The sequence below is a fragment of the Garra rufa genome, chromosome 14, assembly GCF_049309525.1.
Source record: "Garra rufa chromosome 14, GarRuf1.0, whole genome shotgun sequence".
Taxonomy (NCBI): Eukaryota; Metazoa; Chordata; class Actinopteri; order Cypriniformes; family Cyprinidae; genus Garra; species Garra rufa.
In genome coordinates, this window is record NC_133374.1 from 38,221,844 (window position 1) to 38,248,016 (window position 26,173).

General features: G+C 37.8%; 1 protein-coding gene across 1 annotated transcript in view; it reads right to left on the minus strand.

The window, feature by feature from the left end:
* The window catches only part of gfm1 (G elongation factor, mitochondrial 1), a 34,286-nt gene extending 12,797 nt beyond the window's left edge, over nt 1-21,489 (minus strand). The window contains exons 1-13 of the mRNA XM_073817459.1: nt 21,339-21,489; nt 21,085-21,237; nt 20,861-20,993; nt 17,672-17,876; nt 13,059-13,175; nt 12,801-12,951; nt 9,757-9,911; nt 4,158-4,242; nt 3,929-4,066; nt 3,747-3,848; nt 2,265-2,321; nt 2,049-2,186; nt 1,869-1,951 (exon numbers count right to left, since the gene is read on the minus strand). Of these exons, the coding sequence (XP_073673560.1) occupies nt 1,869-1,951; nt 2,049-2,186; nt 2,265-2,321; nt 3,747-3,848; nt 3,929-4,066; nt 4,158-4,242; nt 9,757-9,911; nt 12,801-12,951; nt 13,059-13,175; nt 17,672-17,876; nt 20,861-20,993; nt 21,085-21,237; nt 21,339-21,413 (1,592 nt within the window). The 5' untranslated portion in view covers nt 21,414-21,489. The remainder of the gene's footprint in view (nt 1-1,868; nt 1,952-2,048; nt 2,187-2,264; nt 2,322-3,746; nt 3,849-3,928; nt 4,067-4,157; nt 4,243-9,756; nt 9,912-12,800; nt 12,952-13,058; nt 13,176-17,671; nt 17,877-20,860; nt 20,994-21,084; nt 21,238-21,338) is intronic.
* Nucleotides 21,490-26,173: the final 4,684 nt, after the last annotated feature.

Genomic DNA, 26,173 nt, shown 5'->3' on the forward strand with positions numbered 1-26,173 from the left:
AATTAAAATGAGAAATGCTGCCTCAGCAACTAGCTTTTTTAAAAAGTGTTTTTTTTTTTTTTTTGTAAAATTCTCCCTGAAATTTAAACTGAAGTATTTGTTACTGAATGTGTCACTCTTAAGATTTTCTATTAACTAGTGTGCTCCAAAACAGACAAAATATAAGATACAAGCATTATGAAATAGATCATACAGTTGAAGTCAAAGGTTTACACACACCTTGCAGAATCAGCAAAATGTTAATTATTTTATCAAAATAAGAGGGATATAAAATGCATGTTTGTTTTTTTTTTAAATTTAGTACTGACCTGAATAAGATATTTCACATAAGATTTTGCATATAGTCCACAAGAGAAAAATAATTGCTTTAATTTATAAAATTCTTTGATTCTTAACACTGTTGTTTCCTGAATGATCCACAGCTGTGTTTTTTGTTTAGTGATAGTTGTTCATGAGTCCCTTGTTTGTCCTGAACAGTTAAACTGTCTGCTGTTCTTCAGAAAAATCCTTCAGGTCCCACAAATTCTTTGTTTTTTCAGTACTTTTGTGTGTTTGAACCCTTTCCAACAATGACTGTATGATACTGAGACCCATCTTTTCACACTGAGGACAACTGAGGGACTCATATGCAACTATTACAGAAGGTTCAAACACTCACTGATGCTCCAGAAGGAAAACCAAGCAGGGGGTGAAAACTTTTGGAATTTAAAGATCAGGATAAATGTAACTTCTGTAGTTTCTGAAGAGCAGTACTAAATGAAAGAATTTAACGCAACATAAATATTTAGGCAAAATAAGAAAACATCCTCATTCTGTTCAAAAGTTTTCACCCCCGGCTCTTAATGCATGGTTTTTCCTTCTGGAGCATCAGTGAGTGTTTGAACCTTCTGTAATAGTTGCGTATGAGTCCCTCAGCTGTCCTCAGTGTCAAAAGATGGATCTCAAAATCATACAGTCATTGTTGGAAAAATTAAATTACGTGCATATAACAAAAATAATTAACATTTTGCCGTAACATTTCAACAAGGTGTATTAGGGCTGCTCGATTACAAAGGACAGCGCAAGTTTTCTTACGTGCTTATCAAAGAAACAAATCAATCACGTCCCATTTTATGAAAGCCACCTTACATGATTTAGCTGATTTGCATGTGAAATTTGGCTTTTATGGAGGAGCGAAAGCGCACCACTGGTAAAAAGGGCAGAATGGGGCGCAATAATCGTTTCATCTCGATTACTGCATTTTCATGATCGTTTAAAGCAGAAATCGAAATCGAAAACGAATTTCAATTAATTGCACAGCCCTAAGGTGTATGTAAACTTTTGACTTTGACTGTAGATATGGACAACATTGCTCTGCACTTCAGCACCTCATCAAACTTCCTGTCAAATCAAATGCTCTCTGGAGTCTCAAGCTTATACCCTACACTATAAAAACACACTGAAGCTGCGGCTGAAACTTTAGTATTTTCAGTACGGTGAATGCCACTGAATGCACTATTTAGGGGATCGGGAACAATTCAGCGTAAATGTAAATATGCTCTCCATTGGGGTGAAAGAAGTTTGGTTTGGCATTGTGTCAAATAAACCGGCATAGACCGTGTTTAGAGACTCGATAGCATGGAGAGGATCATATTTGTGAGTCTGCACAAACCACGAAACGAAACAGATCTATTTGAATTTCACACATTTGATAGCAATACGGAGGAGAAATGGTTTGACAGAATTAGATCTTTAAGCACTAGATGCTCATGAACTGAAGGCTATAAATACAGAAGCTCTGTGGCGACGCATGAGGAGTGTGAAACTATCTGATCAACGGCTACAAGTGTGTTTTCCTCATGCGTGATGTGTGCAAATGTAGGACTTACGGCACAGCGCTGGTCACCGTCTCTCTGAAAGCCACTTTAGGTTTCCCCATCACACACGGACAGTTATATTCCCTCTCCATCCTCTACAACACACATGCATTAGAGACTCCAGATGACCATCCAGTGTGTGATTATGAGACTAAAACTACGATTAATCCTGTTTTCATGGTTTGTCAGTACCTGCGAGTAGATCTCCAGATGCAGTTCTCCCATGCCGGAGATGATGGTCTCTCTACTCTCCGTATCAAATTGGACTCTAAACGTAGGATCTTCTCTGGTGAAGCGATTGATTCCCTTCGAGAACTTATCGGTGTCGTTCTGAGGGACAGAAGATGCTGCGTTAGTCTGCGACTGATGCTTCAGCTGTGGGAAAACCAGTGTGTGTTATTCTGGTACCTTATTAGATGGTCGTATGGCCATGGAGATCACAGGATCAGGAACATGAATGGATTCCTGTGGACACACATTGTCATTAAGATCACTAAACAGTTTCATTGTAATACAGTAAAATGAACAGCTGTAAGATGGTTTAAATCAGCATGATGCTTACTGCACATTTGGTCACAACTGTTTCTCACAGTCAGGGTTATTAGAGTTAACTACAAATAAACTGAAACAAAGGACCTGGAAACTAATATGTGACCCTGGACCACAAAACCAGTCATAATTTTTCAAAATTTAGATTTATATATCATATGAAAGGGATGCACCGAATGTTTGGGAACTGAAATTATTTAGCCGAAAATAGCAATAATTAAGTAAATAAGTGAAAAGGCAGAATAAATTATACTGAACAATGCCATGATCAAATAGAGTCGTGCACTTAGCATCAAACATGTGGTCAGTGTGGAAGCATTTAAAACTGTCTGAGAAAGACACAAAAATCACTCCAAGAGACTGTTTAGAAGTGCATCGCATGTCTTCATGAGGAGAGAAAGGTTACTGTATGATGACTGAAATCATCCATTAGTCAATAAAAGTCAGCATTCATAAATGTTGTCATTTTACTGTTGTTCTGTAAAATAAAAAATATGAAAATAACAATGATTCCAACAGCTCTATAATTTATTCTAACATTCTCCTTTGCACAGCAAGTTGCATTTATTTGTGCATTAAAAGCACATGATTTAAGAAGAGGGTCTAAAAATGGCCATAGAATATTATTTTATTAATCTTATTACTTTTAAGTTAAATTGTGCTTTGTTGGTCGATTATAATGTCTACTAGAATGTTACAAATGTTCAGTGTTAAATAAATATTAAATTGTTGTTTTGTAATTGATTTGTTTCTTTGAAAAGCGAAACAAAACTGTACAAAGCACATTTTGGCTTTTTAGTTTGAAAAAATGTTGGTGAAAAAAAAAAAGAGGCAAAATACATGAGGGGAAAACAGGAAAAAAAAAAACATGTTTGGTAATCAACCTTCAGCTCAGCAATTTTGAATTTTCATTTTGTTGCATCCCTACTAAACATAAACTGAAACAACGGACCTGAAAAACTAATGTGAGACCCTGGACCACAAAGCCAGTCATAAGGGTCAATTTTACATTTTCAAAATTCAAATATATATATCTGAAAGCTGAATAAATAAGCTTTCCATTGGTGTATGGTTTGGTCTGGAATCTGAGGGTGCAAAAAAAGAAAAAACTAAATATTGAGCAAATTGTCCAAATGAAGTTCAAACGTGCATACTACTAATCAAAAATTTAAGTTTTGATCTATTTATGGTAGGAAATGGAACATGATCTTTACTTAATATCCTGATGATTTTGGCATAAAAGAAACATTTATCATTTTGACTCGTACAATGTATTTTTGGCTTTTGCTACAAATATAACCGTGCTACTTAAGAGGCTGATTGCTCATGTTCGTTACCTACCATGGAGAGGTTGGCATTAGTGCGGGCAGTGAACGTATCTCCACTGGCACAGTCGATGCCGAACAGAGCGCAGATATCGCCGGCGTACACCACCTCTACATCCTGAACAACACAGAAACACACTTACAGACTCAAGACTAGCAGACAGATCTGATTCAAGTGCAGCAGAAGCAATGTCTCACCTCCATCTGGTCGGCGTGGAGCCGCACGAGTCTCTGGACTCTCACTCTCTTCCCCGTGCGAGTGTTGTGGATGTATTCCGACTTCTTCAAACAGCCCTGATACACGCGCATGTACGTCAGCTGACCGAAACGCCCAGCCTGGAGACACGCCGCAAATTGAACACTGATGAAAAACTACAAACACTGAGAACAGCTTAACTGACAGTTCTCATCTCATTCTCAGTTTCACCTCGAGTTTGAAAGCCAGGCCGACAAAGGGCTGTGTGTCGTCTCTCGTCGGGTCCATCAGAATCTTGGAGCCGTCACTAGATTCCCTGAAACGGTGATACAAATTACATTAGCTATGGTAGTGAACTTTTTAAACTTTTTGGAGAGTTACAAGCTGTTTGTGCATAGATAAGATCTGTAAAGCTGCAAAGCTTAACTTATATAATTAAAAAATAATAATAAAGTACATTTTGAACAAAATAAATTTGATAAAAATGTAGCCATGTGCAGTAATACTGAAAACTGAGAATGTGACACATTGTGATATTTAGATGATAATGAAAATTGTAATTAAACTGAATCCAGTGAAACCAGTGAAGATTCACAGCCCTACTTTTAAGATGGCAGCACTGATATACAGAGATTTCAACTATAAACATAAAGCATATAAACTGCAATTTTACATTTTGTTAAAAAGTAAGGTTGTAAAGATGTATTTGCACAGCAGAGGAATTCATAGGGGGAAAAAAATCATTTTGGAATCAGATCGTGACTCCCAGAATCGTATCGGATCGCCAAGTGCCTGAAGATTCCCATCCCTAGTGTTATGTTTTATGCAGCGCGATGCAACGCACAGAGATGGGCATAAATCCATCAGAATCTTTCACCAGACACATTATCCCTCTCTCCAGCATCTCCACTTTTAAGCTTCTCACAGAAAATGGAGGAACTGGTATATGCTGGAACCAGACTCTCCCACTCTTTTGCTGCAAGTCCCCAGTTATCAACTAAAAAACGGCAGGCGCCACAACCACCAAAGCCTGTGGGCCCAGCTCACCCTCCTCCTCCAGTGAGAGCTCTCCGGCCGCTGCCACAACGCCAGGGCTCAAACCCTCCTGCATCTGCTGTGAGTGAACCAAAAACAACTGATAACAGCTCTCAGTGATATGTTTCGGGTCCCCGCTACGGTAGCAGAAACAATCAGGAATGTTTACAAAACAAGCGGGAACCCAGTGTGCCTGTAGCTTTCCCTATTTCTGTTTTAATATGTGATAGAAAGTCTAAGGCTCTTTCAAATCGTACAGTTCACACATCTAATCTGAGGCTTATTAGGCATCAAACTAAGATTGCTCTAGAGACAAAAAGTGATGCGATCAAGCTAGCATTTTTAAATGTTCGCTCACTAAAAAATAAATCACTTCTGATCAATGATTTTATAACCACAAACAACCTGGATTTTATGTTTTTAAATGAAACATGGTTAGAAGACAATTCCAGTGCGACAATCCTAAATGAAGCAATTCCTTCTAATTTCACTTACATGAATGTCTGCAGAGCTGTTAAAAGAGGTGGTGGTGTTGCTGCTCTATTTAAAGATGTCTATGAATGCAAACAAGTGTCATTTGGTCAGTACTTGTCTTTTGAATATCTAGGGATTTTACTGAAAGGTATTCCACGCATTCTGTTTATCATTATTTACAGGCCCCCAAAATACTCTCCAGCCTTTGTTGAAGAGTTCACAGAACTGCTATCAATGGTTTGTTCAGAGTTTGACTGTTTTGCTATTGCAGGGGATTTTAATGTTCACATAGACAATGCAGAAAGCAAAACTACAAAAGAAATTATAACGGTTTTGAACACGTTTGACCTGATTCAGCATGTGCATGGGCCCACACACAATCGTGGACACACTCTTGATTTACTCATCAGTAAGGGTCTAAACATTTCATCCACTGTTATCAAGGATGTAGCACTATCTGATCACTTCTGTATTTTCTTTGATATATTGATCTCTGCTACCACTGAATCTAGATCAGTCTCTGTCAGGAAGAGATGCATTAACGATAACACGAGTGTGCTATTTATGAAGGCTATATCTTCAATGCCAAGCATTTCTGCAGACTCTGTTGATTTTCTCCTGGAGTCCTTTAACTCAAAAGTTAAGAATGTCATTGATGACATCGCACCTGTGAAGGTCAGACAGATGACTGGCAAAAAATCACCGTGGAGAAAGTCAACAGCAGTACAGAGTATGAAAAGACAATGCAGGAAAGCTGAGCGGATGTGGCGGAAGACAAAACTTGAAATTCACTATAGCATCTATAAAGACAGCCTTCATGCTTTCAATGTTGAACTAGGTAAAGCTAGACAAATGTTCTTCTCAAACCTTATAAACAGCAACTTAAACAACACTCGCACTCTTTTTGCTACCGTTGAGAGACTAACAACCCCCCCTAGTCAGATCCCTAGTGAACTGCTCTCTGACAGCAAGTGCGATGAGTTTGCTTCCTTCTTTTCTGAGAAGATCAATAATATCAGAAAGACAATTAGCACACCCTCAAGTTATGCAGAGGTCAGACAGATTCGACCGCAATTTCAAAAAGAAGTCATTATGTCTACTTTTGAAGAAATCGATAGCAACATTTTGGAAGAAACAGTAAAGCACCTCAAATCGTCAACCTGCTACCTTGACACACTTCCCACATCTTTTTTCAAAAGTGTGCTTAGCTGTTTAGAAGCAGATCTTTTAAAAGTGGTGAACACCTCACTTCTTTCTGGGACTTTTCCAAACTCCCTGAAAACTGCAGCTGTTAAGCCCCTTCTGAAAAAGAAAAATCTTGATAACACCATATTGAGCAACTATAGACCAATTTCAAATCTTCCGTTCATAAGCAAGATTATCGAAAAGGTTGTTTTTAATCAGCTGAACCACTACATAAACTCAAATGGATACCTGGACCATTTCCAATCTGGCTTCAGACAACATCACAGCACAGAGACAGCGCTCATAAAGATAATAAATGATATTCGCCTAAATTCAGATTCTGGAAAAATATCAGTGCTGGTACTACTAGATCTCAGTGCTGCGTTCGACACTGTCGATCATAACATTCTTTTAGATAGACTGGAAAACTGGGTCGGGCTTTCTGGGATGGTTCTAAATTGGTTCAGGTCATACTTAGAAGGGAGAGGCTATTATGTGAGTATAGGAGAACATAAGTCTAAGTGGACGTCCATGACATGCGGAGTCCCTAAAGGCTCAATTCTAGCGCCGCTGTTGTTCAGCCTGTATATGCTCCCACTAAGTCAAATAATGAGAGAGAACCAAATAGCATATCACAGCTATGCAGATGATACCCAGATTTACCTAGCCTTATCGCCAAATGACTACAGCCCCATTGACTCTCTCTGCCAATGCATTGATGAAATTAACAGTTGGATGTGCCAAAACTTTTTACAGTTAAACAAGGAGAAAACGGAAGTCATTGCATTTGGAAACAAAGATGAAGTTCATAAGGTAAATGCGTACCTTGACACTAGGGGTCAAAAAACTAAAAATCAAGTCAAGAATCTGGGTGTGATTCTGGAGTCAGACCTCAGTTTCAGTAGCCATGTCAAAGCAGTAACTAAATCAGCATACTATCATCTCAAAAACATTGCAAGAATTAGATGTTTTGTTTCCCGTCAAGATTTGGAGAAACTTGTTCATGCCTTTATCACCAGCAGGGTGGACTATTGTAATGGTCTCCTCACCGGCCTTCCCAAGAAGACCATTAGACAGCTGCAGCTCATACAGAACACTGCTGCCAGGATTCTGACTAGAACCAAAAAATCAGAGCATATTACACCAGTCCTCAGGTCCTTACACTGGCTACCAGTTATGTTTAGGATAGATTTTAAAGTACTTCTACTCGTTTATAAAGCACTCAATGGCCTAGGACCTACATACATTGCAAATATGCTCACTTTATACAAACCTAACAGACAACTCAGATCACTAGGATCGAGTCAGTTAGTAATATCAAGAGTTCACACAAAACAAGGGGAATCCGCTTTTAGCTGTTATGCCGCCCGCAGTTGGAATCAGCTTCCAGAAGAGATCAGATGTGCTAATACATTAGCCACATTTAAATGCAGACTCAAAACTCACCTGTTTAGTTGTGCATTTATTGAATGAGCACTGTGCTACGTCCGAACAGATTGCATTATTTTATGTATAATCATTTTACTGTGCAAATTAATTTTAAAATCAATTTTTCTGTTTTTTATTGTTGTTATTGTTAACCATTCCTACTGTTTTTAATTAATTTAAATCAATTTTAAAATCATTTAAAATGTTCTTCTGTTTGTGTGATTATTATTTTAAATTTTTATGACTATGATTTTATGCTATTCCTCTTATGTACAGCACTTTGAATTACCATTGTGTATGAAATGTGCTATATAAATAAACTTGCCTTGCCTTGCCTTGCCTTGCCTAAATACATAGAAATGTATTTAAAATAAAAATACAAAATACTGAGTGGAAAAATGTATTTAAATGGAAATACAGTATTTTGTATTTTTAAATTGGAAACATTTTAAATAGAACAACTCACAGAAATGTTATGGAACAAGAACAAAAAAACCTAATCTTGTTAAATATGATTGGCTAAGCTAATTATAAATAGTCATAGCTATTCCTTGTGGTGAGCAGTATTAAAAAAATCATACTGTATTTAAAACTGTGGTAACCTTTTCTGCTATCGGGCAAAGAACAGGGATGGGCAATATGACCAAAATCTTATTTTTACTTCACAGCAAGTTTTAAAACCACATCAAAAACTAATTGAATTTCTTTTTTCTCTTTCTCTTTCTCTCTCTTTCTCTTTCTCTCTCTTTCTCTCTCTCTCTCTCTCTCTCTCTCTTTGCAGGTTGTACAATACTTTTTAAGCATAGCAACTTTTATATTTATTTCATGTAAAGTTTGCTACTATATACAGTGTTTAAATTAGAAAGTTTATGTTATTATTATTATTATTTTTTTTTTTTGAAGAATAAATCTACTAAATCATGCATCAGTGTCATACCAAATGCACACAAACACTACATTAAAGTGAAGGTGACAGACAGTGATTAACCTTCTTTTGTCTCTACAACAATCATTTGCATAGATGGGGGAACATAATCACAATTCGGAAATGTTACATGGCATTTTCGTTAAGCACAATGTTTGTAAAATGCTTAAAATTTACTAAATGAGCCTGCATAGCAGTTGGGGAGGGTTGTGTCTGAACTAAATCAGCACCCTGATAAAGAGGTTGATTGGCACAAAGTATTTTATGTATTTTGAAAATACAAAATACTCATCTTAAATGTATTTAAATACAAATTACATTAGATACATTAATATTTTATGTTAGTTATGTCCCCACTGGATGCAACAAATGCCTCGTTTACAATGGGTTTTATTGTTTCTGACTCGTCACGCCGAGAAATAGCATCACAACAGAACAGGGACGTAACATTTCCGTCACACTTTTGAGGTATTCGGCCAATCACAACTGACCAGATCGCTGGCCAATCAGAGAACACCTCGGTTTCCATCAACGATGAGTTTTGTAATAATCGAAACGTTTCAGAAAGGCAGGGCAGAGAGGAGCACCAATAACGCACAGTAAGTGGAAAATAATATGTTTTTGAACTTCAAACTGCATAAAAACATTGCATTACAACAAATACACCAAATATTTATCTTTTTAGCAACATCATATGACCCTTTAAGATGAAGTAAAGAAAATTGAAGGATGAGTGAATGGTGAATACTGAACACAGTGAAGCATAAGGAAAACACGACTCACTCCTCGTTCAGGATGGCGTAGTTCTTGACTTCTGTGGGGTTCGGCAGATACTCCAGCACAGCGTCCAGCAGCGGCTGAACTCCTTTATTCTTCAGCGCACTGCCCACCAGAACAGGAGTGAACACACGCTGGATAGTCGCCCTGCGCACTGCAGCCTGAGACCATGGAGAAACACTTCAAGAAACAGTTCAAATAAACTCATCTTTATCTTTATATGGACCACCTGAGGGTGAGGACGCTTCTTCACTAGGGCCCGTATTCACAAAACATTTTATCTTATCACTAAGAGTTCTCCTAAATAGCAGTAAAAAGGTTTTTAGCTAAGAGTTCTCTTAAAACCTATTCCCAAAGCTGCTGAGACAAACTTTTACTCAGGAATAGAGAGAAGCCTTAAACTAAGAGTGAGGGCGGGGTTGACCTCGTTGCTATGGATGATGTCAGCATGCTCATTAACTATGCACACTGTGATTGGCTGAGACGGAAGAGGATTTTTTTTATTTCATAAAAAAATTGTAGAGCACGAAATTATTTTGCCAAATTCAAATAAAGGTTTAAAAATGAAAAAGGTGTGTTTAAAAATAAAGCTTTTAAAATGTAGGCTACGTGTCACTCATTAAACAACTATATGTTCAGCCTCTTAAAATAAAAATAAAAAGCCTCTTAAACAATTCTTGGATATATGAACACCCTTTTATTAAAAGTAGAATGATCACTGCTGAATGCGTGCAAATGTAAAAGACAACCAAACTGGGTGCAAGGACAGCTGTTACTTCTTGCCAGACCCTTGCACACCGAGTCCAAATTTTTTTGTATGCATTTTTTTGTATTCGTCATTCTAAAAACTTGTCATGCACCGAAAAAGTGCACACCAGTCACATAGTAATTAATTCGTTCCAAAAAAAATTTAAATAATAAGTCAAATAAAAAAAAATATCGCAAAACAATACAGTGGAGTGAGGATTTTCTTGTCCACTTTCTTCTTAAAAAGAGAAAAAAGAAAGTACATATTGGGTCCATCCAGTTATAAGATATACAGAGGAAGGAGAGAATACTTTTTTTTGTGCACACCTTCTCAAAGGACCTCCGGGATTATCCCAGGCAATTTAAAGTTTACTTTGAATGTCAGTAATCTTTGATGCTTTGCCAGAACTACTGGAGCCACATATTATAAAGACGACCACTAATTTCAGTGAACTCAAGTGTACTTTGTGCTGCAAGACCAAGTGGATGAACTTGTCAGACTCAAGTCTGGATTTTGGTGTTTACTTGTATAGTGGCTCTAACTGACAAAACACCTCTCAAAAATGCTTGCTACGGATGCAAAAAACACAGAAAATCAAACCTGATCCATTTTTTTTTTTTTTTTTCTAATGACAGATGAAAGTTCTGGAGGCAGTATGTAAATGTGATTGAAGCAATGTGAGGTCGTATTTATTTTTTTACCTGATGAAAATTTGGGACAATGACCTTTCAAAAGGACAAATTTGGAGATAACCTCCAAAAGCAAAAAAAGATGCGTGGAAAAACAGCCTGTGTGTGCAAATAAATGCAGTGCGTTTATAAAAACTTTACATTCTGAGGCAGATTACCAGCAATAGCCAATTTTGGATAGTTTGTGATTTGGTCTTAGTGACTTAAGAGTCCTCTTCACTGCTCCTAACATTTCACAGGTTTAGGAGCTACTTTTAGCCTTAAGATGTTTTGTGAATAGGTCCAGATTTATAGAAAAGTGTCATTGCATCAGTGTCTCACCAATGGATGCTCTGCAGTGAATGGGTGCCGTCAGAATGAGAGTCCAAACAGCTGATAAAAACATCACAATAATCCACACCACTCCAGTCCATCAGTTGACATCTGGAGAAGACAAAAGCTGAAACAAATCCATCATTAAGATGTTTTTGACTAAAGTACAAGTCTATAATCCATAAAAACACTTCCTCCAGTGAAAGTCCATCAAAATCAAGCCACATATTTGTTTAGAGCTGTTTTGGCTTGATCTGTGCAGATTTCTCTCCTAATTCAGACTTTTTTTTTTCCACTGGAGGAAATGTTATTATGGATTACAAACTAATTGTATTTTAGTAAAAAATAATGGTGGATTTGTTTCAGCTTTTTTCTTCTCAAGATGTTAACTGATGGACTACTTGAAATACGTTTTTTTTTTTTTTTGCTTACCCCATGGTAAATTATTTTGCTTTTGCAAATTGTTGTTGTTCTTGTTTGAGAAAAAAAAAGAACATTTTTACTTGTCTAGAAAATCCTTCTCGATTTAATCACTTTTAGATGTTTGGGCTGGAAACAGGACAAAAAAAAAACAAGTAAGAAAAGCTTGTTTACAGTGTGTGGATTATTGTGATGTTTGTATCAGCTGTTTGGACTCTCATTCTGACGGCACCCATTCACTGCAGAGGATCCATTGGTGAGACAGTGATGTAGTGACATATTTCTACAAATCTAATGAACAAACAAACTCATCTCCGTCTTGGATGATCTGAGAGATAAATAATAATAATTAAACTTTAAATTGGAGGTTTTGGTAAAACCAAAATATTTTTGGTGTGTAACTATTAAAATTATACATTATTTTTAATCAACATTTTCATGTATTGACTGAAATAAGCTTAGTCTAATAATAAACTGTATAGTGAGATGCTTACATCAATTATTTCAATCATCTGTGACCGACACATTTAATATAATTTGTGTTATTCCTATATTGATGTATAATTTCAAACCAGCCAATTATGAGGGTGTATTTTTGATTAGGATGATTGGTGTCATTTTATTCTACAGTGACTTTGTTGCACATGCTTGCTATAGTAATGAAAGTAAATGACGCATAATTACAAGCAACTAACTCTAAATCTATAGTAAACACGTGTTGTTAATTAATACCACTCAGAAATTCTTTGTGTAATTACACTTTTAAGAACGACTCCTTAAACTGAAGTGTTAGCAGATGCTGTCTGTGTAGGAAGCAAACAGAAGTGCATCTCACTAGAGACTGAAACACAGTTCAGCTTATTGAAAAGCATCTGAAAAACCTTGATATCATCCACGGCGGGCACTTTCTCCTCCAGGAACATCTCTCCCAGCGTCTCGTCGGCGTTGGCCACACACTCCACCAGCTCCTGCCTGCGGTCCGCAGCCTCAGCACGCATCTCTGCTGGGATCTCATCGAATCGAATGCTTTGACTTCAGAGAGAAACGACAACGACATGGAGATGAGAGGTGATGTGATTCACAGAATGTAGCAGTCTTTAAAGTGCTAAGAAGAGTAAAGCATCAAGCATAAGCTCTACCCGAAAGGGCCCTCGAATAAGATGCTGCGCTCCTCGATCAGATCGATGAGTCCTCGCAGATTTCCTTCCAATCCGATGGGAATGTTGACAAACGCTGCATTATGATTCAGTTTGGTCCTAGAAAAAAATTGATATTGTGTATTACAAATATTATAGTATATATATATATATATACTTCAAAAATGTTCATTTATAAGCAAAATTACATATATACACACAGTCAAACCAAAAATTATTCAGACAGCAATTTTTTATATTTTATTTTACTAGTAGGTGCAAGACACTATTTATATAAGTGAGGATAGCAAAATAAAGTAAACTGTGCCATATTATACTCAATTCTTCATACAGTGGCCTACCAGTAAAATGGATAAAAATGTAGGACCAAAAATGACTGAACAAAATTAAGCATTACTTGGCATTTGTTTAAAGTATTGGTAGTTGTGTAAATATTGTTATACTAACAGTTGTCTGAATTTTTGGTTGATCCATTACGTACCTTTCTATCAAAGTTCTGACATTATTAAGATGAATATGTTCTGACACAGTTTAACTCGAGTTCTTTTCATATTTTATTACCATTTTATAAACTATAGCGAAAAAAAACTGAAAACGTGAGAAATGCTGACGGTGTCTGATTAAGATTATATTAAAATATATTTGATTTTTATTACATATTAAATGTATTATAATATAAATGCATTCATATTTTAAAATGTGCCACATATTCTAGCTCTACAAAGAGTCTAACCATTATTTGACATTTGAGGTAAAGAGATTACACATTTAAAAAAAAAAGGCTAGGTTTGTCTTCATTGACTTACTCTAATGTTGTTAAATTCAAGATTTTTGATATTTCAAAATGAGGCGCTTGGTGGTTATTCATGTAAACCCTTGTCAGTTATGTCTTAAAGGAACATATACAGTTGAGAATGAAAATACGTGTGTAACAGTATATTGGATCCGTGTGGGTCTTAAAGCAGCAAGAAACATTCCTTATGCCATCTCTGTGCTTAATATTAATAAAACGTAAAAATCCAAGGAGAAAAATCACTCACTGCACTTGAATGAAGGACTTTTATAGTTTTAATAAAAAACAATGCATGCTTAATTCTTAAAGTGAAGACGCTGTTTTATTTTACATTCAAATTCTGTTGCATTGTTAGATGGGGTTGGGAATCGAAAATCGATTCCGATTCTGGAATTGGATACTTAAAGGAACACTCCACTTTTTTTGGAAATAGGCTCATTCTCCAGCTCCCCCCCCCCCCCCCCCCCCCCCCCCCCGAGTTAATAAGTTGATTTTTACCATTTTGAAATCCATTCAGCCGTTCTCCTGTTCTGGCGATATCACTTTTAGCATAGCTTAGCATAGATCATTGAATCCTATTAGACCAATAGCATCGCGTTCAAAAATGACCAACGAGTTTCCATATTTGTTGTATTTAAAACTTGACTCTTCTGTAGTTATATCGTGTACTAAGACCGGTGGAAATACAAAGCTGCGAGTTTCTAGGCTGATAAGATTAGGAACTACACTTCCATTCCGGCGTAATAGTCAAGGAAGTTTGCTGCCGTAATATGGCCGAAGCAGACGGAGTATTATCAGAAATGAGTTCCCAGCTAGTTTAGCATTTGCACATGTGCTGCGTGATATTACTGCTCCTGCTTCGGCCATATTACGGCAGCAAACTTCCTTGACTATTACGCCGGAATGGAAGTGTAGTTCCTAATCTTATCAGCCTAGAAAATCGCAGCTTTGCATTTCCACCGGTCTTAGTACACGATATGACTGCAGAAGAGTCAAGTTTTAAATACAACAAATATGGAAACTGGTTGGTCATTTTTGAACGCGATGCTATTGGTCTAATAGGATTCAATGATCTATGCTAAGCTATGCTAAAAGTGATATCGCCAGAACAGGAGAACGGCTGAATGGATTTCAAAACGGTAAAACTCAACTTATTAACTCGGGGGGAGTTGGAGAATGAGCCTATTTCCAAAAAAAGTGGAGTGTTGCTTTAAGATAAAGAACCGGATACTTGTTATAAAATTTAAATTTCGATTCCTCATATTCTCAATTTTTTTCATCTGACAATCTGCCAGGACCTTGTGTGGTAATGTAAACATCAGTCTACAAGATGGATCACGGGAAGCGCTCAAAAGTGTGGCTACAGTTTGTCAAAACCGAAGACAAAGCTACCGCTGCTGCACGCAAACTTCATCTTAGAGACCTGCAAAGGACAGATTGTTTAGTCCTGTGCCCGCTGCTCCAGCAGAAATACATGTTATTTCGTCCCGCTCCTGCCCGCAAAAGCCTGCATAAAAGCCCATGGGAAGACAGGTATCTACGTCATCTCTTGGCTGCATGAAACAAACCCTCGCGCTAACGTAAAGGTAAAGACGATCAGAGTAATAGTAACAAACTTGTGTCTAATGTATTCATTCCTGTATATCGGAGTCGTACTTTAGGCACGCATAAGTTCGCTGTTGATTCACAAACTATTCATGATTTCGGGGATCTGATCCATAGTATTTTTGCGTGAAATTACAAATTATTTTCATAGTTGTCCAAATGAATGTCCTGTGAGTGTTTTATAATGAATGCTTACCCATAGAGGTGGATCTTGTGGTGTTTAAGCACATATAAGCACCAGCATAAACAGATTTAGAATGTATTTGCTGTATTTTTCATTTGTATGTTTATTTTATAATATTCAGTCCGTCAGTTCAAAAGAACAGGTTCAGTGAGCGGTCATTTGGCATCTCCCTGTTGAATGTTTGTAATGTAATGTTTCACTTACTTAAGAAAAAGTACACTTTTATGTGAAGAATGTCTGAATTAAAGAATTCAGGAGCTTTAAATCTGTATGTGTGTTTATACACATGTTAGAACTGAGCAGAGGGTTTTCTTTTAAATTCAAAGTATAAAAAAGTATAGCATAGAATTTTGAGGGGTTTTTATAACATGCAGTAAAAAAATTAAAAAGGTAAAACAAATGTTTTGGTAATAAAAAAAAGTTTAAAAATAAACACCATTAGAGGGAATGTGAAGCATAGGGGGGCCTTGCAAAATTTACCTGAGAAGGAGGGGGCCCCAGTGTGAAAAAGGTTGAGAACCCCTGTAATAAACTAATATGCTGCAAGCAAGGTTAATTTAGTTTTGCTTTTTTAAATTTGTTTTATTTTGATATAGTTTTCAAATTTGCAATAAAATTTAGTTTAGTTTTTATTAGTTTCATTAGCAATTTTGTTAGTTTTAATTTAGTTTCTATTTTGTGAACACATTTCTATTTAGTTTTTATATAGTTTAGTTTCAGTTTTAGTGTTTTGGAGATCAAACAGAGATCACGATTTCCTCGCAATTCTAAAAAAGCTAAATAATGTGTGACAAAATATCAATTGCTGCAGTCTATTTAAAAGTGTTTGATTCATTTGAATGAATTATTAATCATTTAATACATAATATTTGTATTTAAAAGAGAATATATTTAATACAGCAATTTATAATATTAAATTTAAGAGAAGGTTGTTTGAATGAATAATGGACTTTTTTGAATCAATCTCTATTCAACGACAAATACATTTTTTAACAGTTACTTGCTTCCACCTAGTGGCGAAACAATGCAATCAACAAAAACGTTGCTTTCAAAGGATGGTGGACTCTATTTTGATCTCTACCATAGACATCAATGTTTATATCCAAACGAAGAGCTTTAATCCCAGTATTGCTGTCATAATATGAATGACTGTATTTGAAAAGACTGATTTTACATAAACATGAGGACTGCTCTCTCTGTGTCAGTGGCAAATACAGATTTGTAAGACTTTTTCAAATGTTTAATAGACACGAGGAATCATTGTCATTTACAACTGAGAACACTTGGGTGTTTGAATCGCTGTCCTTTAAAGATTAATCAGCTCAAGTATATTGGTTTGATTGCTTGTGTTACATTAAACAATAAATGATTTTGCCTAAAACTGATGCAGTAGCCTAGATTTAATGCAGGTGCTGTTCAGGTCACAGTCTGTATTTTTCCGCCATGGGACGAGAACATGATTACGAAAACTAATATTCATTTTTGAAAATTATTATTATTATTAGTTTTTCATTTCTTTTGATGTTTTTATTTTATTTCAGTTTACGGAAATGTTTTCTAATCAATGGTTTTCGTCTTAGTTTTCATTTACGAAAATATCCTTGGTTGCAAACAAGGTGTTACGAGCAACATGTCTAAGCCTCTCTCTCTCTCTCTCTATATATATATATATTATATATTTTTTTTTTTTTTTTTTACAGTACAGTTTTCTTTTATTTGTATCTTTTTTCTGCTGTATTGCTATCCTTAAATTAATCACTAATATACAGTTTTGGACCCAGTCGTAATTGTGTTAAATAACTGATTACAAGACTGAACAAAATACTGATGATTATGATTTTTTGGCCTATTAAAAAATCTTTATTTATATTTCAAAGATAAACCAAAGGCTTATGGGCTTGAATGATTTTTGTCTCTAAAGTGTCTCTTTAACCACCTTTCTACACAGTTACAATTACATGTAAGTGTTCAGGAAGCTCAAAGCCTGTGGTTTATGTGCCGGTGTGGACTCACCTGAGCTGCTGCAGCGCTCGGTTGGGATTGGCTCCCTGTCGGTCGAGTTTGTTGATGAAGGTGAGGAAGGGCACGCCGTAGCGCTTCATCTGCCGGTTGACGGTCATGGTCTGACACTGCACTCCTCCGACGGCACACAGCACCAGCACCGCTCCGTCCAGCACACGCAGAGACCGCTCCACCTCGATCGTGAAGTCCACGTGACCTGACCAACCCCTCAGAACATCAGCACACTGCATACTAGACATTGACCAAGCACATCAAACCGTATACTACAGACTACAGACATCTTTCAACACGGAATAAGCTGTTCACTAGCTGTTACAGGTAAATAACTACAAGTGCTGTAAATGGGAAAACAATGCATTTGTTTTCATTCAGATAAAATAACTACATCGCACATTAAAGTTACACATGCCCAGGCTGCTCTTACATTAAAAATAAGGCATTTATAAAACATTCACGTTTCAAACAGCAGTCTATATTACATGACTCCATCACACAGCCTACTGAATTTCTTGCAGTAATTATATTACAAATAGTTCTCCAATTCTTACACTGAAAATAATGGTTGAGAATCAGAAACGTACACATATTCAACAGTCACAATAATATTTGGTAAGAACATTTTTCTAATGTTCCTATTACATAACACATTATTTTGACTGTTTTCTAAACATCCTGGCTTTTATAATGATTTAAAAAATTGTTTTGGTTATGCAAACATCAGAAAAAGTCCTTTCATGAACAATGCAGAAATAACATTGTTTGTTCGGTTTAACATTTAACATTATTAATTGAGATGCACCGAAATGACAATTCTTGGCTGAAGGCCGATTACCGAACACGGTTTTTCGTGTTTTTCCCGCATGCATTTTGCCTATTTTTTCACTATTGCATGAATTAAATAGCCATTATTTGCTTTTTACAGTTTTGTCTTGCTTTTTAAAGAAAAAAATCTATTACAAAACAATAATTTAAAAATATTTATTTAACACTGAACATTTTTGAAATTCTAGTAGACTTTGTAGCACAATTAAAATTAGTCACAACTTTTAATTAAAGTTCATCAAATAATATTCTTTGGCCACTTTTAAGACCCTCTTCTTGAATCAGGCATGTGTTTTTAATGCACAAGTAAATGCAGCCTCGCTGAGCAAAGGACAATGTTAGAATACATTTTTTTTTATTTTATTTTACAAACAACAGTAAAATGACAATACTAACATTTATGAATGTTGACTTTTATTTTGGCCTGAACCCACAAGAAGAATTGTTGCTGACAGCAGCAGAATTTTTTTAGGCCAAATAATTTTGGTTGCCGAACATTCAGCCCACACCTAGTTATGAAAGAGCAGATAACTTTGAATGAACACTCTATTATGACTATTAGGATTTTAGCTGGAAGCAAAGGTTTCACAAGACACTGATTGATGGAAACGTCTGAAAGTTTACAGAAATTTACTGAACTTTTTGCAACCATATTCCTCTCAGTGAAAAAAAATTAATCTCCTGTTGTCTGTCACATTCAAATCCACTCACATACATATTTGATTTATTTTTTAGAACTGTTTTGGATGGCTCTGGCTTGTAATTGGTGCTTGATCTGTGCAGACTTTTATAATGATTATGGAATTGTATTTTAATGATGGTTTGAAGTTAAAAACATCTTAATGATAGATTTGTTTGAGCGCTCGTCTTCTCAAGATGTCCCCTGATGGAGTGGTGTGGATTACTTGCATTGCAAATAATGCTTTTGTTACTTATATTTTTTGACTCGTTTCCAACCAAATATCTAAAAACTTTTTCTAGACAAGTAAAAAATATTGTCTTGTTTTCAGAAAGTCAAAATGAAGTGTGTTTTTGCTTGAAACGAGCAAAAAAAAATCTGCCTGTGGGGTAAAAAAAATTAAATAAAAAATAGTTTTCTGTTTGAAATAAGATTACTTTTCTTACCCCATTGGCAGATTATTTCGCTCGTTTCAGGCAAAAAAGCACTTAATTTTGACTTGTTTTTTTCTGAAAACAGGCAAACAATTTTTACTCGACTAGAAAATCCTTCTTGATTTAAGATATTTTGGCTGGAAACAAGACACCAATCAAGTACGAAAAGCTTTTTTGCAGCGTGTGGATTATTGTGATGTTTTTATCAACTGTTTGGACTCTCGTTCTGACGGCACCCATTCACTCCAGAGGATCCGTTGGTGAGCAAGTGATGGAATCACACATTTCTCCAAATCTGAAGAAGACACAAACTCATCTACATCTTGGATGGCCTGAGGATGAGGACTTCTTCATTTCTAAGTGAACTAATCCAGTAACACTACTTACTGGATGAACATACTCCTTTTAGCTGAGAGTATGTTATGGGCTGTAGTCTCCTAACATGACCTCTGTTTCTGTTCATGTCATGAGGTCGTGTCCATCATTTGCAGTGTTGGGGAAAGTTACTTTTAAAAGTAATGCATTACAATACTGAGTTACTCCCTAAAATAGTAACCAATTACGTTACTTAGTTTAGCTTTTTATGGAAAGTAATGCGTTACGTTACTTTTGCGTTACTTTTTAAATCTGGCCAGGGCTTGCTTGTTTGTTTTTAAAATAAAAAGTTGTATTTTTGTCAAATGGAAAAGCCTTTTCACAGCAAAAGCCTCAGGCTTAGAGAAAAGTAAAATGACGTCTGTACAGTAGACCGCAGAAGAACAAATGCCAACTCTTCAGCAATAAAAAAGGAAAACAAATGGTAGATTATGTTGAGTCATTTGTGCTTATTAGTATGGATGAATTGATCATCGAAGGTCGGCAACAAAGACATCGGTTAATAAAATGGGATTAAATACATAAAGGATATTTGTTCTATTTAACATATTTAATTATTGCAGGTTTGTGTTGAATTTCACTGTTTTTTTATTCATTTTGAAGAACACTGTATCTGTTTTTTTAGTAAGTGAGATGAATTAATGCATGTTCACATTTATTCTAGAACTAAAGTAACATCAATTTCTCTCAACATGGGGACAGGAGAGCTTTTAGTCAATAAATGGCGGAAATTTAAGTGGTGTTACTTATTTGAAAAAGTAACTCAGATATTTTCTTGTCATTAAAAAGTAATGCGTTACTGTACTAGTTACTTGGATAAGGTAATATTATCACGTAACGTGCGTTACTCTCAACACAGTCATTTGTTACCTGGAGTGTCGATGATGTTGATGTTGTGATCTTTCCACATGGTGTAAGTGGCAGCTGACTGGATAGTGATTCCTCTCTGTCTCTCCAACTCCATCGAGTCCATGATGGCTCCCACTCCATCTTTACCCCTCACCTGACAGAAAACACACACAGTGAGCACTTGTGGACAGCACGGGTTTAGAGGTCAGAGGTCACCGGTGTTCAATAGTCAGAGTGCCGCTCACCTCGTGCATCTCCGCTATTCTGCCGGTGTAGTAGAGCACTCTCTCGGTCAGGGTGGTCTTCCCGGAGTCGATGTGCGCGGAGATGCCGATGTTCCGGATCCGCTCGTTCGGTGTGAATCCATTCGAGCACGAGCGACAGCTGCTGATCAGCACCTGAGACACACACAGACACAGCAGAGAGACATCATACCTGCACACAGACACAGAACAGCACATATAACGCTATTGGATGTATGACAGGAGCACAGTTGCACCTGTTTTAGAGTGACGCATCCCGGCTTGTGCGGATGGAGTTGAGTTAAAGCTGATGCTGCTCTCAGAAGCCGCATTGTGAGCTGCTGTAGATGTGTGTGTTAGTTTAGTCTGGTGTCACACACACGATCTCAAAGTCACGCCGACCGGTTGCTTGTGAAACAGCTTCCTGTTGTACGGTGAGCCGAGAGGGACAAAACAGACGAACGATATTCTAAACGCATTGCCTAACGCGGTTATTATTACTTTAATGAAACCGGTTCTGACTTTTTTTTTGGTAATAATTTGTTCATATCTTGGTAACACTTTGTAATAACTGCACGCTATGAACCATTAGTTAAGCATTAGCAAATAGCGTTTTTTAGCGGGGTTTTTGAGAATTTGTCAATTCGTCATTTATAAAGCATTGTCCGTACATTAATAGACAATAAGCGGTTTATAAAAACAGCTATAAATGCTTTGTTCTTGATTTATGAGCAGTTTTGGTGGTAACGCATTACATGTAAAGCAAGTTAGGCCTACGTAACAGGCACGTGCAGAGGGGGAGGGGGAGGGGGAGGGGGAGGGGGGCGGGGGGTGCTCGAGCACCCGCCCCTTTTGCTCAGATGCCCAAAGTGCCCTTGTGTCATAAATATGCACGCTGTAGGTTTCAAAGTCAAAACGCGGCACGGATGTCTTTATATAAATGTATCTGAAGGGAACCGACTGTCCTCAGAAACATGTCGTTGTCATTTTCATTTATTGCCTGATAAACAGCGTTAATGCTGATTTTTATACAGCCGTTACTAGGGAAACCGTAATATTTCAGCGCTCTTAAAGCGCCCCCTTGTGACAGAGAATGACTTTTTCTTTTCCAGATTTTTTCAGCTCTTTATGGTCAAATTATTGCAATTATCGACCTACGTTATGCAGCAAACACAGAGCTGTAAATGTGAAAGAAGTTAATGTGCCTTCTAAAAATCTAAACAAATAAGACAGTAATTCCATTGTATAAGATATTTTGTTTTGTGTGAAGCTGTATCTGAATTATAAATCATGCCATTTTGTGCCTTAATATTCTACCGTACATTGTCAAATCCTACTCATACTGTTCATTTTACTTCTGCGGCTCTTAAAAAGGGTCACAAACTGCCTTAAATTGATATTTAAAATATTTTAAATAGTGAAATAAAGTTTCTTCCTTAATATGTTTGTTTTATTTCTATACTCTGCAGTAAAGTCTGTTGTCTACAATCTTACAATACAATACATCAGGGGCCACATATAGTTTCAATAGTGACCACTCAGAGTTTAATATAACAGCTGTCCTTTATTATTGTGTTTAACAGAGAGAAGAAAATCTTTAGGTTTGACAATTTAATACACAACAATTTCTAATACAAATGAATAGGTCCAAGGAAAATATTTTTTATCTTTTAAACATTAAAATGGTCTTTTATGTTCCGTTTCTTTCTCAAAACTGCTCCACAGCATTGGCTGCTAGAGGCCACTGTAATAATACATATATATGTGACCCTGGTCCACAAAACCAATCTTAAGTAGCACAGGAATATTTGTAGCAATAGCCAAAAATACATTGTATGGGTCAAAATTATATATTTTTCTTTTATGCCAAAAATCATTAGGATATTAAGTAAAGATCATGTTCCATGAAGATATTTTTTTTTTTAATTTCCTACCATAAATATACCATAAACTAGTAATATGTATATAACTTCATTTGGACAACTTTTAAGGCGATTTTCTCAATATTTAGATTGTTTTGCACCCTCAGCTTCCAGGTTTTCAAATAGTTGTATCACAGACAAACATTGTACTTTAACAAACCATACATCAATGAAAAGCTTATTTACTCAATTTTGAAAAAAATACACTTATGACTGGTTTGTGGTCCATGGTTCACATATCAGCAAGGAATGTGTCACAATATACAGTACAGTATTGCTGCACTGATGTTTTGAGCACAGCCCTATTTATGGAGCCCCTTTTGTAGTGAAAAAAATATTACTGATTCTGTTGTTTGAGTCCTGAAACGCAATTAAAACTTCAAATAATGCATAATTTGTCTTATTAATGACATTGTTACTTGTTACATAAGTAACTGGATGCCTACAGTGAGGTGATGGACCCGAGGGGCTCTTTAATGCCTTGTTTCAGATGCCCTTTTTATACTTTGAGCACCTGCCCCTTTAAAGGTCTCTGCACGGCCCTGTTACGTAATAATACTTTTTCCAAGTAACTAGTAAAGTAACGCTTACGTTTTAATTGACAAGAAAATATCTGAGTTACTTTTTCAAATAAGTAACGCCAGTTACTTTCCCCTCATTTATTAATTAAAAGCTCTCCTGTCCCCATGTTGAGAGAAATTGTAAATAAGATGTTACTTTAGTTCTAGAATAAATGTGAACATGCATTAATTCATCTCACTCACTAAAAAACAGATACAGTGTTCTTCAAAATCAATAAAACTGAAAATCAACTCAAACCTGCAATAATTAAATATGTTAAATAATACAAATATCCTTTATGTATTTAATCTCATTTTATTAACCGATGTCTTTGCTGCCGACCTTCGATGATCCAATTCATCCATACTAATAAGCACAAATTGCTCAAAATAATCTAACATTAGTTCCCCTCCAGGTAACTTCGAGCTGCGTCAAACGCTGTGGGAACGCCTCCGGCGTGACCGCGTACTGATTCATGTGTGCAACTATCCAACGAGAGTGTGCGACGTCACGGGACCGACCGGGAAGCATAAGAACACGTGCGGTGGAGTACAACGCCAGCTTCTGTCGTTTCAGCAAGTGCTCTGTGTCTGTGTGTGATTGCTCTCCGTTTTGTACAAGTTAGTACAGCTTTTGTTTTGAGAATGATGTCTTTCAAGAGTGTTAACAAGCAATACAAAGCGTGCGTCCCTCCTTGCACTTGCTTTATTACGAGTGAGGATACGCACAGTTTGTGTGTTGCTTGTTTGGGTGTGCAGCATGCGGCTTCAGCCCTCGAGGGGGCTGATTGTCCGCATTGTCTGCGCATGCCATTGCGGGTGCTTCGTTCTAGGAAAGCTCTCTTTGAGAAGGGAGACTTTTCTAGCGTTCCTCGTGGGTCTGGCCCTGCTTCCGTCGAGGCGGCTGCACTCATGGGGCTCGCAATTAGATCTAGCAGAGGGAATGGAGACGGGCGAGTCCCTTTCTCTTTCCTCACCTGCTAGATCGGCTGCTTTCTCTTTGGGCTCGGAAGCCCGCTCTGCGGTTTCTTCCCCCCAGAGAGAAGGCTCGGCACTTCTCCTCTCTTCCTCCGAGGAGGTTGATGTGGAGGGTGTCGATGATGAAGCACCGCACCCTCAGTCTCCCCAATATGAGGAACTGTTGGAGGTGGTTTCTCGTGCTGTGTCTGCTGAGTTTAGACTGGCCGGTCGAGAAACAGGCTGAATCCCAGAAAAGCAAGCTAGATGAGCGTTTTCTGCGATCTCGGCCGTCACCTCCCCGCAGGAGCCTTCCCTTTTCCCCGACCTCAACACTGAGGTGTCGAAGTCGTGGGAAAAGCCCTTCTTGGCACGTGTCTTCAGCCCGTCTGCCGCTCAATATTCGCACGTGGCAGGGCTTTCAGAGCGTGCCTATAGGGAGATACCTCGGGTTGAACAGACGCTTGCGGGCTATCTGTCTCCCGATTCGGCATCTTCTTTGAAGGCTCCAGCCCTTCCCTCTAAACCGTTAAGAACTACTTCCGTTCTGGTTGGGAAGGGTTATGTGGCAGCAGGTCAGGCTGGTGCGTGTCTGCACACCATGGCGTTGTTACATGCGTACCACACAGACCTGCTGAAACAGTTGGATGAGGGCGATGGAAGCCAAGAATAGCTCGGCTAAGAAGCCCTGACGGTCGAGGCCCAGGGCTAGTGAGGACAGTCCCCTCTGGGGAAGAGCAGTATACACCTCAGTATACAGTGCCCGTCTCTCCTCAGTGTCCTCACGGGGTTGCTATGCCAACCCTGCCACCCGTGGTGTTTCAGGGCGCAGCGGCTCCCAGCGAGCATATCTCTCAGTCACCGCCCGATCTTGTTGCGGTGCTAGGAGGCTCGCGACCTCGTCAGAGGTCTCTCGAACAGCTAGACGGGTTTTCCAGTCCCCAGTTTTGGGGCCCCCAGCTAGCCGTTCCTTCAAATCCAGAGGTCAGTCTCGAGAGACTGATTCCCCTTGTAGACTTTCTGGCAGCGTGGAAACTTCTGCCGAATGTCTCTCAGTGGGTCCTGCACACTGTAGAAAAAGGTTACCGCATTCAGTTCGGTTCATCTCCACCCCCTTTCAGCGGGGTTTTTCCCACTGTGGTGGGTCCCGAGCAGGCTCTGGTTCTGGAACAGGAAGTAGAAACTCTCCTGAGGAAGGAGGCCATCGAGGTGGTCCCTCCTTACGAGCGAGAGTCCGGGTTCTACAGCCGGTACTTCATAGTTCCAAAGAAGGATGGAGGCCTGAGGCCTATTCTAGACCTAATTCTAGTTCTAAATCGCTCGGTCAAACGCCTCAAGTTCAAAATGCTGACGGTGAAACAGGTTGTCTCACACATCAGGTCCGAGGACTGGTTTGTGACTATAAATCTCAAAGACGCCTATTTTCACGTCTCCATCCTTCCCCAACACAGGAAGTTCTTGAGGTTCGCTTTCATGGGCAAAGCGTACCAGTATCAGGTTCTTCCTTTCGGCCTTGCACTCTCACCTCGCACTTTCACAAAGTGTGTGGATGCAGCTCTGGCTCCTCTGCGATTCCAGGGCATCCGCATACTCAACTATATCGACGACTGGCTGATTTTGGCCCAGTCGGAGCAGATGGCAGTCCAACATCGA